General features: G+C 46.5%; 1 protein-coding gene across 1 annotated transcript; it reads left to right on the top strand.

Moving 5' to 3' along the window:
- Positions 1-2,352: 2,352 nt before the first annotated feature.
- On the top strand, positions 2,353-9,462 carry Bcdin3d (BCDIN3 domain containing RNA methyltransferase). The gene is made up of 4 exons (XM_076912071.1): positions 2,353-2,620; positions 6,314-7,393; positions 8,031-8,124; positions 8,944-9,462. Exons 1-2 carry the CDS (start codon positions 2,384-2,386, stop codon positions 6,932-6,934), a joined length of 858 nt encoding a protein of 285 aa, XP_076768186.1. The 5' UTR covers positions 2,353-2,383; the 3' UTR covers positions 6,935-7,393; positions 8,031-8,124; positions 8,944-9,462.
- The last annotated feature ends 4,502 nt before the right edge of the window (positions 9,463-13,964 follow it).

Raw genomic sequence — 13,964 nt, 5'->3', positions numbered from 1 at the left:
AGTGTTCAATACATAAAATAAATATTTTTTTAAAAAGTGAGAGAGAGGTCCCTTATACTGACAGCAATTATCCTATTGACAATACAGTACATATAACATCGCACACACACACACACATGCGAGCACGCACACGTGCTAACACCCAGGGCCTTATGATTGGTGAGCTAGGCTCACTACTAAGCTACATCTGTTAGTCCCCAACTCTTTTACTAAAGTCTGGTTTAATTGTTTAAAGATAGAAGAGGATACAGATTCTGCCTGAGTCATGTGGGGAATTCTGCCCACGGTTCAGAACTAGTGCAGTGAAATATGCAAAGCTGGGTGGTGGTGGCGCACACCTTTAGTCCCAGCACTCAGGAGGCAGAAGCAGGCAGATCCCTGTGAGTTTGAGGCCAGCCTGGTCAACAGAGCAAGTTCCAGGACAGCCAGGACTATACAGAGAAAACCCGTCTCGAAGGGGGGAAAAAAGGAAGAATGAAAAAAAAAAAAAAGGAAAAGAAAAAATTGAAATAAGAAATCAAGCAGAGATCAAAGTACAAAGCAAAACTTGGGAAGAAAAAAAATAGGACATTTCTTTTCAGCTGGACATGGCCTGTTACCTATTATAATCCTAGCATGCAGGAGGTAGAGGCAGGAAGATTAAGAGTTCAAGGCCATCCTCTGCAACCTGGACCACCCACGATATCCTGTCAAAAGTTAAGCTAAAACACATGCGTGCAGGGGGTTGAGGGGGTGTCCTTAGAGACCTATTTGAACCCTGTAGGTCCTTGTACAGATGCTTCAATCTCTGATAAAGTTTAGAAAATCGTTGGCCTAGTAGACTGAGAGATCTCCATAAAAGGGGCTGGTCAGAACACAATGCCACTGGTTGACTCTAATAGGCTGGGTTATTCTCACCTCTAAAGTGACCTTGCTGCTTAAGCTGTGTAGTGATTTGAGTAAGAATGCCCCCCCCCCCCATAGGCTCATATGATAACTGAATGCTTAGTCACCAGGGAATGGCACTATTTGAAAGGATTAGAAGGAATTGGAGATGTGGTCTTTTTGTCACTGGAGGTGGGTTTTGAGGTTTTAAAAGCCCAAGCTAAGCCCAGAGTCTCTCTGCCTATGGATCAGGATCTAGCTAGCTCTCAGCTACAGCTTCCCACCATGATGATAGTGGACTAAACCTCTGAAACTGTAGCAAGCCTCCAATTAATTTTTTTAATTAGAGTTGCCATGGTTACCTGTCTCTTCACAGCCGTGGAATTGTGACTGACTCCTCAGTCTCTGACTGACTCAGGCTGACTCCTCAGTCTCTCTCCTCACCAGCTTCCCCCCACCCCTAGACCACCACATTTAAAGCTTTTTAAGTATTACTGTTTCCTAGCGTGTGTACACGTGTGTGGAGTCTAGAGGCGGATGGCAGTGTATCTTCGATCATTCTCCACCTTATCTTTTGAGACAGAATCTCTCAATTAATCTGGAGATCGTCAACGCAGCTAGGTTGGCTAGCCAGCAAACTCCAGAGATCCGCTAGCTTCTGCTTCCCCAGCTCTGGGATTACAGGCATATACCATTACACCCCGCTTTATATGTGAGTGTTTGGGATCCAAACTCAGGTCCACATGCTTACCCAGAATGCATTTCCTGAGTGAACCATTCTTACAGCCCTCGGCCCACTTTTTGTCTAAGTTGATCTCAACACATCTCTTTCAATTTAACTCCGTTCTCCCTTCCGTTTTTTTTTTTTTTTTTTTTTTTTCTTCCCCCAAACAGATCCGGTTTACACTTACTTGCAACTTGTATAGTTTCATTCAACAAGTATTTACTGAACAACCGTGCGCCAGGATTTATGATAAATATAGGAGATTCACAGCCGAAAAGTATCAATGTTGCAAGTCCATCTTCTGGAGTGTAGTCTATAGTCATTATGTCTGTCTGTCCCCTTGTGGCACCTCATGTGATCTAGAGCTTCCAGCTACTTTTTACTAAACCAGACTCAAGTTTCTCTGTCACAGTATCATTGTGTGACCTCGTCACAGGCCACACACACACACTCCCCAGACAAGGAATTCCTCTCCTTTATGGTTCGCTTTGTGCATCTGAAAAGAAAGAGCCGTGGACCAACTTCACTTTCAAGACCCCCACCAACTCCTTGCTTTGGTCAGTGGCCCAAGGTCCAACGTCAACTTGGACAAAGTCTGTTAAATAAGAGGAGACGATCGCGGCCTCCAATAGGACACCAAAAGCCCCGACTAGGCACTGGAGTCTTCCCACCTACCCAGGCTCACCATCTTTCCGCCCTCCCCCAGGCGCACGCGCACTAGCGCTGCGCTCCCCCCACCCCCCCGCCCGCAGGTTCCAGACTTCCGGTTCCGCCCGGACCCGGGAACCGAGGGTGATGGCGGCAGACGAGAAGTTGTCAAGAGGGGGCGTAGAAGAGACCGTGGAGGAAGAAGATCCCGGGTCTCTGAAGCCCGGGGCCGCCCCGTTTGGAAATTTCCCTCATTATTCCCGCTTCCACCCTCCCGAGCAAAGGCTCCGCCTTCTGCCCCCGGAGCTTCTTCGACAGCTCTTCCCTCCCGAGGGTCCCGAGAGGAGGCCGATCCTAGGGCTCGACGTGGGGTGTAACTCCGGGGTGAGTGACGCGGGAGGGATCCGAGTGGTGCTGGCCCGGGCGTGGCATCAGAACTCGCCCAGAGTGGGCAAAGTATAGAGGTGACAGACACGTGCACGTCCCAGCCCTCCCTCTGAGGCCCCACCACCGAGTGAGGCATTTTGAGCCATCCACAATTCATTCCAAAAATTCCCGCCAGACGCTGGGGAGGACTTCCGGCGTTTGCCTCCTCTTCTGCTTTGCTGGCCTTCTTGGCTGGGGAATGGGGACCCCTATCTGAGAATCCTAGTTCCTAAAAGATAAGAGCCAGGGTGACGGAATCATGTCTGAAACTTAAGGCTCCAGATATACAGTACAAGACAGACCTGGAGCCAGGTCTGTATTTACTTAAAATTGTGCTAACAGTACAACGGTGAACAGTAGAGAGAGATCAAGAAAGAAAATAGATCATTCTGCCAGAGAAGGGAGGCCTTAACCACCCTTTCCACCGCAACGTGTTTTCAGACATGTAATGATTAAGATCAAACCACAACAAAAATAAGGAAATGCCAATCTCACCTATGTAGCTAGTTAGTGAATGTCTCGGTGAAGCAGGCAGTTTTACTCCGTGATGGCAAATGGTTAGAACCCTCGCTCCACATTCCCATCACCACAGAGGCCAGGGATAGAGAGACAGTGATGGCCTTTCACCCACGTGTGATTCTAGCCCTCAGAAGACAAGTACGGGCATCCCCACAAGTCTGAGGCTAGCCTAGGCTACTGAGACCCTGTTTCCAAAAACTACAAAAAAGAGACATTGGTGGGTGGTGAAGACCTTGAGGGACTAAGGAGAGCTTTTGCGTATAGTCTCAAATAAGCAGCTGGGTGTGTATCCCTTGTAAACGCCACCATAATATAGGAAACCAGCAGGAAAACATTTAAAAAATGGTTTTAAAATTGTAAGCAGTGTATATAGAAGCACAATAGAAAGGACACTGTTGCAATTGACTAAGGCAGTTGTTCTCAAATTTATTTTTGAACATTTACTTATTTCTGCATTTATCCATTTTTGTTTTACACAAGGTCTCGCTGCATAGCGGGGGTCCTAGTGCACGTCCCAGATGCCCTCAACTTGTAGACCATGCCAGCCTCAGAAATTCTCGTCAGATAGGAGGGAAGCAGATCAGGGTAGGAGGAGATTTAGTGGCGTGGTGTTGGTCCTTGTGCCTTCACCTGTGACTGAACTACAGTGTTAGTGTGACTGCAGTTTATTAGGAACACAGAATCTCAGCCTCTCCCCGTCTACTAAGTCAGCGTCTGTATTTTAAGACGACCCCCTAGGTAAGTGGTAAACTGTTAAGTTAGAAGGGGTGCTATGGATTCAGCTGCATTCTTCAGAGTGCTTCTGCTTCTCCAGAGGACCTGAGTTCCATTCCAGCATCCTTGTAGGACAGCTCACAACAACTGGAGCTCCAATTCCAGCGGAGCTGAAATCCTCTTCTGGTCCCTCTGGGTACCCGTACACATATAGCATATGTGAGCACTAAGACACATGCACACACATACAAAAGGTAATTTTTAAAATAGTTAGGGAAGCCTAGTATGAAAAAAAGGAACTTAATGTAGTTGAAGTCTTATTATTATTAGTGGTCATGTGACTTTAGCTAAGTAAATAACCTCCATCCATAGTTTTTGTTTTTCGAGACAGGGTTTCTCTGTGTAGCCCTGGCTGTCCTGGAACTCACTCTGTAGACCAGGCTGGCCTCAAACTCAGAAATCCGCCTGCCTCTGCCTCCCAAGTGCTGGGATTAAAGGCGTGTGCCACCACTGTCCGGCTGATCCATAGTTTTTTTTTTAATGCAGAGTTTAATGAGAATTCTATACTTTCATAAAAGTACATAAAACACAAGCCTGTACTTTATAAATTATAAGGCAAACACCATTGTGACCACTGTCAGAGCAATAAATAAAGAAATAAATAAAGGACAGTCAATTGCTAGAGTTCTTCACATGCCGTTTCCTGTTTTAAAAGCGCCCTCTACCTCTGTCTTGCTTTTGTTTATATATTACTCATTTTCTTTTTTATTATTATTATTTTAATCTTAACTCCATTTCTTTTTTTTTTAAAGGTTAATTTATTTATTATATGTAAGTACACTGTAGCTGTCTTCAGACATCCCATAAGAGGGCATTAGATCTCATTGTGGATGGTTGTGAGCCACCATGTGGTTGTTGGGATTTGAACTCAGGACCTCCAGAAGAGCAGTCAGTGCTCTTAACCGCTGAGCCATCTCACCAGCCCCTTAACTCCATTTCTAACCCTAAACAATATAATTTTTCCACTTTGGGATTTTGTATAAAGGAAAACTTGTCTGGCAGTACATGCCCGTAATGCCAGCATGTAGGAAGCTGAGGCTGGAGGATCACAAACTGCTAGAAGATCAGCCTGGTCCCCCTGGTGAGACTTGCCATATATCATATCCTTTCGAGTGACTTGATTCCTCTCCTGCAGTGTGTCTTTGAAAGTGTTCTGCTTGGGTGAGAGCATCGAGCCAGGCTCCTTAGCTTTCCACTGTTACCACTAATTCCCTGTGGCCAGGACTCACCACACTTGCCTGGGGCGCTGTCAATGAACAGCTGAGTGGTTCCGACCATGTGTGTTCTTCACCTGCAGTTGTTGAGTTGCAAAGGTGACAGGAAAATGCCATGGAAGAGACTACCCAAGGCCATGTGCTTGAATTAGTTACAGTTACAGGGAAGACATGGTGTCTCGTTTGAGAGTCAGAAGGGCACTAAGATGGGTAGTGAGATCAGATCATTACACTCTGGCTAGAAAGACTCACGGTGACTTTTAAGAGTAGTAGCTTCGCCGGGCAATGGTGGCGCACGCCTTTAATCCCAGCACTTGGGAGGCAGAAGCAGGAAGATTTCTGAGTTCGAGGCCATCCTGGTCTACAGAGTGAGTTCCAGGACAGCCAGGGCTACACAGAGAAACCCTGTCTCGAAAAAAACCAAAACAAAACAAACAAAAAAAAAGTGGTGGCTTCAGGAGGTGGCGCAAGCTTGCACTGTACAGGTGAAGGCTGGATGAGAGCTTCCTAGAGTCCAGACTTTGGCAACTACACTGCCATCTGAGAAACAGGTCTTTACAAGATGCTACTTTATTTGCCACCTTCTTGAGGGACACCACTCACACTTCTGGATTCCTTTCCTTTGGATAGGAGACACCAGAAAGGGATAATGAATTTGCCAATATATTATTTAAGCTGGAAGACACTGCCCAGGAACTCTATGCTGCCCTTGCCACATCATTTGGTCTATTAACTTCCAACTGTACAACTCAAGCTATTATCAGGGTCAGGATACAGGTTGCCAGGCACACACGGTGCATTCATGTAATCATGTATCACTCAAGACACAGAGTTCAGGGATATCCTTAGCTATATAGTGAGTTTGCGTTGAGTCACTTAAGACTGATTAAAAAAAAAAAAAAAAGGAAGAAAAAGAAAAGGTAAAAACAATGTAAGGTACAGGGTGGGTGCATTATAGACTGCAGCCCCTGGGGGGCGCTAAGAGTCTGCTCATGAAAAAAACGTGTATCCTCTATAGATTATTATGTTAAGAGCCTCACATCCGGTACAGGCAGAGGTCAGTGGCGATCTCAAGGGATGAGAGACGCCTTTTCCACTCACTGTTACAGAGCTGCAATGACAAGGCTATTTTGGATTCCTCTAGGATCTGAGTGTGGCTCTATACAAACACTTCCTTTCCCTGACCGATGGGGAGACCTGCTCCGGGGCTTCCAGAGAGCTCCGCCTCCTCTGCTGTGATATAGATCCAGTCCTTGTGGAGCGGGCTGAAAAAGACTGTCCCTTTCCTGATGGTTTGACCTTTATCACCCTGGACATCATGGATCAAGAGAACAGGAAGGTTCCCTTGAGTTCTTTCTTAAGCCAATTTGGGCGTTCCGTTTTTGACATCGTCTTTTGCATGTCAGTAACTATGTGGATTCATCTGAACCATGGGGACCGTGGTCTGTGCGAGTTCCTGGCCCATATCTCTTCTCTCTGCAGCTACCTCCTTCTGGAGCCACAGCCCTGGAAGTGTTACCGGGCAGCTGCAAGGCGCCTACGCAAGCTGGGACTCCACAATTTTGATCACTTCCACTCGCTGGCCATCCGAGGTGATATGGCCAGCCAGATCGTGCGAATCCTGACACAGGACTATGGGATGGAGTTAGCGCGCTGCTTTGGCAACACCAGTTGGGACCGAAGCCTTCTACTCTTCAGAGCAAAGCACACTCACGAGACTCAGGCAATCCCTGAATCGTCGACAAAAGAGACACGGACAGATTAAGATTCTGAAGACAATGGGACAGACCAGTCAAGAGATATCCTGGAGCTTCCGTTCTGAGACCGGTGTTTGCATCCTGCAGCCATCAGGCAGCCTTGAGACCTGGCAGGAGCTTGAAGCAAGCGGCTGAAAGACGCTGTCTGTGTTCCCGGTTGTTTGGAATAGCCCCTGCGGGGAATGAGTTCATAGAACAGTAAACGAGGCAGCTGGATGGAGATTGTATTCCTGAGGAGTGAAGCTGCTTTTGGAAGTTGTTTTGTTTGCTGAGGATCATTTGGTTATTGGGTGTGCTCGGCATCGAGTCTGTGATCGAACCTCAGCTCCAGCTCCAAGGGGTTAATTATTAAAAAAAGAAAGGAAGACTGTGTTGTTTCTTTGAGTTCCTTAAAATCTGATCTGGTTTCTTCGGGCATTTTCTGGACTTACTGGACCCGCCTGAGGCAAAGCCTCAAAATGAAATCTGTGAGTGATGACGAGGTGCTGGACTGGCTACAGGAAGTGGCCAGTTGGGAAGATATCTAGAGCCGGACAAGCCTTGGCACAGTACTTACAGACACTAGAAAGATGTGCTAACTGGCATTTAAAAACCACTTAGAAGCTGGATGTAGTGGCGGATGCCTGTAATCTAGGCACTTGGCAGGCAGGGGCAGGAGGATCAGGAGTTCAAGGACAGCTTTAGCATAGTTTAAGGCCAGCCTGGGCTATCTGAGTCCCTCTCTTTAAAAAAAAAAAAAAAAAAAAAAAGTAATGACAACAGATATTTATGGCTCTGGGTAAAGCTTAATCGCAGAGTGTTATGAACCCTGAGATAGACAGCAATTTGGGTCTGCAGTACAGCGCAGTGATCTCACTTTTTCTTCACCGGTCCTTCTCCCTGTCTCCTCTAATTTTCAGAACTAAGGATCAAGCACAGCCCAGACCTTGCAGACACTCGGCAGTCATTCTGCCAGTGAGCTGCATCCCCAGCCTGGTGCTGTTGTGTTTTACTTTTTTTATTTTTGTTTTGTTTTGTTTTTAAGACAAGGTATCTCTATATAGCCTTGACTATCTTAGTTTATTTATTTCCTGTATATTTTGTTTTGTCTGCATGAATATCTAGGGACCATGTGCATGCAGTTCCCAAAGAGGCCAGAAGAGGGCATCAGATCCCCTGGGACTGGAGTGAAGAGATGATTGTGAGCCACTACTACCATGTGAGTGCATGGACCCTGAGCCTGCAAGAGCAGCCAGTGCTGTGGCCTCCGAGCCATCTCTCCAGCCTGCGTGCTGGCCGTTTTTAAGTGTACAGCTCTATGGCACTAAGTACAGTCCCAGTGAAGGTTCTGTTTTTAGCAGGCACCTTGATTCTGACACAAGTGGAAGAGACAATACTTTTGACAGGTTAGCATTCCATCTAGCCTCCCCGAGAAAGGCCTTCTGTCCCTGCTCATTTGATGTACCCACACCCGATGGGTCCTAAATATACTGGGAACAATTAGTCCCCAGGGTTCTGGACTAAGGTTTTCCTGTTTTGTAATCATGATCTCCCTGAAGTAGTTATTAGACATCTCGATGATATCATACCACTACATATCCCAAAAGCAAACAAACCCCACTTCCAAACCTAACCTTGGCCCATTTGTTCATCACACACCTAGGAACTTCAGTCGGCTCCTTTCTACTCCCCATGCTGAAAGAGGTGCGAAGTCCAGCGAGCCCTCCAGTAGCGCGTAAATCCCGTTCACTGCATCCGCGTGGCGGCACTTCCTAGCAATCTGTGTCCCGTCTGTCTTCAGCCATAGTTTTACAACTGAGACAGCACCCTCCCCTTCCTAAGCCCGGATGAGCTGAAGGATGAGAAGGAACTTTGTGGAAGAACGTATTAGCCAAGAATACGGTGCTGTTACTTGGTGACAGCACTCTGTCAACGTGCCACAGGCCTCAGTTTTGTACGTTAAGATAGACTTAGAAGGAAAAAATGGCAGAAAATGCAAATCTTACTGGATCTCATCATTTGTTTTTTTTTTTTTCAGGATAAGGAAGTGTTGTCGTCGCCCACCGAACAATGTCGGGGGACTGTGGGAATGGGAGGAAGGGATCGAAGACAGCTTTGGGCTTCCTCAGATTGATCACAGTGGGAGACGGAGAGAAGTCTCCATGTCCTCTGTACCTTGTGGCTCTGCCGGGCTCTCCTCACCCGTCACTAAGGCTGTGCAAAGGCTATATCTAGCACCATAACAGGCTGCATAACCAACTCCCAAGATGTCCACATACCATCCCGATAGCAGAAGGGGCTTTACTGATGTGATTTAGGATTCGGAGACAGGGAGGGTAGCTAGGATCCCTTTTTAAAAGGGAGGCAGAGGGAGATCTAACCACAGTAGTTGTAATAACAAGAAGTTCGGGTGGTAATGAGGAAGGACTGCAAACCAAGGAATGCAGGCAGGGGAACACATCCTGTGAGTCTCTAGGAGGCATGCAGTGCCGATACCATAATTCTCGATTTCTGGCTGCTGGGATTCTAAAAATAAGCGTATGTTGTTTCAAACCACTTAGCTTGTGATGTGTTACATCGAGAAAACCATATTAACACAAGCTTCTTATTGCAGGACTGGCTCCGAAGGCCTCAAATGGAGCCTGGTCCAAACAATGGTTTTGGTTTTGGTCTTGTTTCTGTAGCCCTGGCTTTCCTGGAACTCATTCTTTAGACCAGGCTGGCCTCCAACCCACAGAGATCCACTCCACTGCTTCTGCCTCCAGAGCACTGGGATGAAAGGTGTGTGCCACCATACCCAGCTGTCCTGAACAACCCGATGGCAGAAAATGGCCCCAATGACCAAAGGATATGCAGTAGCTTCACCTCCACACATGCGACTGAGAACAAGTTAACCATGAAAGCCTTTAGGTCTGAGTCCGACCTCTCTGCTGGTGGCATGCTGAGTGGTTGGGTAGGAGGGACCATTCAGTGCACTTCATGATAGCCCGTGTGGCAGTCAGAAGAAAATATATAATTAGTGCTCATAAAGATGAGGCCCTGGAGCCAAGCAGACAGTGACTGCTCAGTTCCCCATGAGCCACGAAGACCATGAGAATGTCATCTTTATGTCAAACCGGAGTAACTAAGGCCCCAGCACCAAGTATTTTGAACCCTTTTTAGGGCTCATGACAGATAGAATGAGTCTGGACATACTTTAACATTTACAAAATCATGAACTGGGTATAATCTCAGATCTTAGGAGGCTGAGTTTGGGGATCGTATGGACTGTGCAGCCAAGCTCCAGGCCAACCCATGCTATGTGTCAAGACCCTGTATCCAAAAGCAGATGCTGGCTAGTGTGATCTCGGCTTCAGAAAGGGAAGCCTGTCCCCTGCAGGACATACAGGAGACTCTCAGGATGAGAGGGGAGCTGTTAAAGGGTGTGGAATGCCGGGCGAGGAGCAGTCATGGAGAAAGGGACCGTGTAGCTAGAGCACACGGCGTAGGACGGGCTCCTTAACAGGCAGGTGTCCGAACAGAAGCAATTGTAAAGTCTGGAGTCCTTTCCACACAACAAAATACTCAGAAGCCACAGGCAAAAGCAATGTATTTGACTAAAGGGGGAGAGAACAATTTCATGAGAACCAACTAAAATTATTTTAGTGCGTCTGACAAAGAATCTCATACAGAATTTTTGGATCTATCAGAAGAAAACATTCATGGAAAATGGCAGGCTGGGCACGGTGGCACACACCAGTACTGGGAGGCAGAGGCAGGTGGATCTGTGTGAGTCCGGGGGTGGCCTATTTTACATAGTGAGTTCCAGGACAGCTAGGACTACATAGACTTGTCTCAAAAAAAAAAAAAAAAAAAAAAGTGGAGTTGGGAGTTGGGGGGATGGCTCAGTGATTTAAGAGTACTGGCTGTCCTTCTAGAGGACCTGGGTTCAATTCTCAGCACCCACACTGCAGTTCACAACTTTCTGCAACTCCAGCCCTGGGGCTCTGAGGCCCTTTTTCTGACCTCCATGTATACCAGGCATGTCTGTGGTGCACTTACACACAAGCAAAATACCCATTTGCATTAAAAGAAAATAGAGTTTTGTGCAGCCTGTCATTGGAGATTTAAGTTAGCATTGCAATTCTGTTAAATTGCAATTTAACAAATATTGTCAATATTTGTTAAAATGTATACTATACTTAGAAATTACATCATAAAGGCCCATCCTATGCATGTACTCACCTAAGTATGCAAGGGTTTATATGTAATGTTAAAATGTTACAATTACTCAACACAAGTGAACAGTTGGAAACAAAGTTTGAAAGAACCAGAACAGTTGTAAAAAGAAACGTAATACAAGGGGAGACTCAGCAAACTGCCTGCTATACAAGCACAGGAGGACCCGTGCTTCATCCTTAGAAACCACTAAAAAGACTAATGGTGCCACACACTTGTGATCCTAGTGCTAAAGAACAGGAGACAGCAGATCCCCAGATCCCGGGGCTTCGTGGCCGGCCAGCTGAGTCTACCGAGTGAGCTTTACTTACAAAATGAGAGACCCTGTCTCAAAAAACAAGGTGAGGGAGCCGGGGGCACAGGGCGCAACTGTGAAAGCACTGGCAGTACCAGCCTAGTGCCCAGTTCAGTCACCAGGACCCATGTAAGCAAAGTCACATGTGTTCCCATGACTTAGGCAGCAAGATGGACGGGAGCCAGAGACTCGTGGGTCCCTGAGCCCAGAGGGCACGGCAGAGCCAAATCAACAGCAATCCTGTCTCAACACAGTGGAAGATGGACCCAACTCTTGAAAGTTGTCTTCTGACCTTTGACCTCTGACCCCCACATGCACCAATGACACAGTGTCTGTACACATGCACACATTTTTAAAATTAAAAATAAAGGCAAGGTTGCAATGCAGGGCTGAAGACATAGCTCAGTGGTTAAGAGCACTAGATGTTCTTCTGAAGGTCCTATGTTCGAATCCCAGCACAAGCATTGTGGCTCAACCGTCTACATCCATGGGTTCCAATGTCCTCTTCTTATGTGCAAGACATACATGTAAACAAACATCCATTTACATAAAATACATTAAAATAAATATTAAAAGCTAAACAACATTGCAACAACTAGTGGCCCATCTAAATGGGAGGCAAAGGCAGGCAGATTTCTCTAAGTTTGACTCTAGCTTGGCCTACATAGAGTTCTGGGTCTCCAAGTTAAGAATGGCAAGATTCTGCTTTTGGTCAGGCAGTGGTGGCATACCACATACCTTTAATCCCAGCACTTGGGAGGCAGAGGCAGCTGGATCTCTGAGTCTGAGACCAGCCCGGTCTACAGAGCAAGTTCCAGGACAGCCAGGACTACACAGAGAAACCCTGTCTCAAAAGACCAAAAATTAAAACTAAAGTTTTTAAAGTTTACTTTTGGCTGGATGTGGTGCATGCCTGTAATCTCAGCACTCAGAAGACTGAGGAGGCTTTCACGTTTGAGGACTATAGGACAGCCTGGGCTACATAGCCAAAGCCTATGTCAAAGAGGAAAGAGTAGACAACTCCAATGCCCAAGAGATAGGGCAGTGGGTCCAAGGCTAGCCTGAACTACACAGTGAGCTTCTATCTTAAACAAACAAACAAAGAAACTAGGAGAGACAAGTCAGCTCAGCAGGTAAAGGTCCTTGCCACCAGGACTAACAGCCTGAGCCCAGAACTCATAAAAGAACTAACTCCTGAAAGTGCCCTAGTAGCTACCCATGCTTGATCTGATACACATGGCATGTGCCCTCCATAACAGTAAACAAATAAATATAAGGGGAAAAACTGAAAAAGAATATATACATTCAAGGTAATAAGCAAAAAAAAAAAAAAAAATCAGAACCATATAAGCAAGTTTAGTCATGTCAAAGAATCCAAGGGGAAGACGGCTCATTGCTGTGGATGGAAAGCTTTTGATTTAAAAGTACGCATGCTCATTTTGTGTGTGTGTGTATGTGTGTGTGTGTGTGCGCACATAAATACAGTGTGTGTGAATGCAGTGTGTTTGTGAATGCAGTGTGTGTGTAAATGTAGTGTGAGTGCAGTGTGCACATGAATACAGTGTGTGTGGATATAGTGTGTATATGAATGCATTGTGTATGAATGCAGTGTGTGTGAATGAAGTGTGTGTAAATGCAGTGTGAGTGCAGTGTGTATGAATACAGTGTGTGTCGCAGTATGTGTGTGTGTGAATGCAGTGTGTGTGAGCACTGCGTGTGAGTGCAATGTGAGTGCAGTGTGCGTGAGCACTGTGTGTGTGCAGTGTATGTAAACAAAGTGTGTGAGTGCAGTGTGAGTGTAATGTGTATGTGAGTGTAGTGTGTAAGTGCAGTGTGTGTGTGAATGCAGATGTGTGTGCACCACATAGAAGCCAAAAGACAACTCTCAATCTCCTTCCACTGTGGTTCCTGGTATCAGATTAAGGTCACCCGGCCTGCGTGGCAGTAGCACTTACCTGCTAAGCCATCTTGCTGGCCTTCATTTTTTTTTTTTTAGAAAGGGTTCCTCACTGAGCCTGGAGCCAGCTGATTAGCTAGAGTAGCTGAGCAGCAAGCCCCAGGGGTCCTTCTGTGCCTGTCCCTGCCTCTGCCTCTCCAGAACTAGGATTGTAGGCACAAACTGCCTCACCCGGCCAACTTTTTCTGTGGGTATTGGGGATCCAAACTCAGGTCCCCATGCTTGTACTGAGTGAGAGAAATCCCCCCACATACACTGTGTATCTCTATACGCACTGTGTATGTGTGGTGTAAGTGTGGACTCATATGGGGTGTACAGAAATACACACAGTGTGCATGCACATACATGTGCACATGGGGGTGGGGAGGTGAGGAGCGCTCATGGCGGCCAGAGACTGACATCAAGTGCCTTCCTCTATCGCTCCATCTTATTTTTCGAGACACAGTCTGTCATTGAACCTGGAACACGTGGGCTGACCAGGCTGGCTGCTCAGTGAGCCCCAGGGACCCCTCACTGCACAGTGCTGGTGTTATACATGTGCACCACCACACCATGCTTTTTTTTTTTTAACATGGGTGCTAATGACCTT

The sequence above is a fragment of the Arvicanthis niloticus genome, chromosome 13, assembly GCF_011762505.2.
Source record: "Arvicanthis niloticus isolate mArvNil1 chromosome 13, mArvNil1.pat.X, whole genome shotgun sequence".
Classification (NCBI taxonomy): Eukaryota; Metazoa; Chordata; class Mammalia; order Rodentia; family Muridae; genus Arvicanthis; species Arvicanthis niloticus.
The sequence above is the reverse complement of the archived record's forward strand: the minus strand, read 5'-3'. Positions and strand labels throughout refer to the sequence as shown.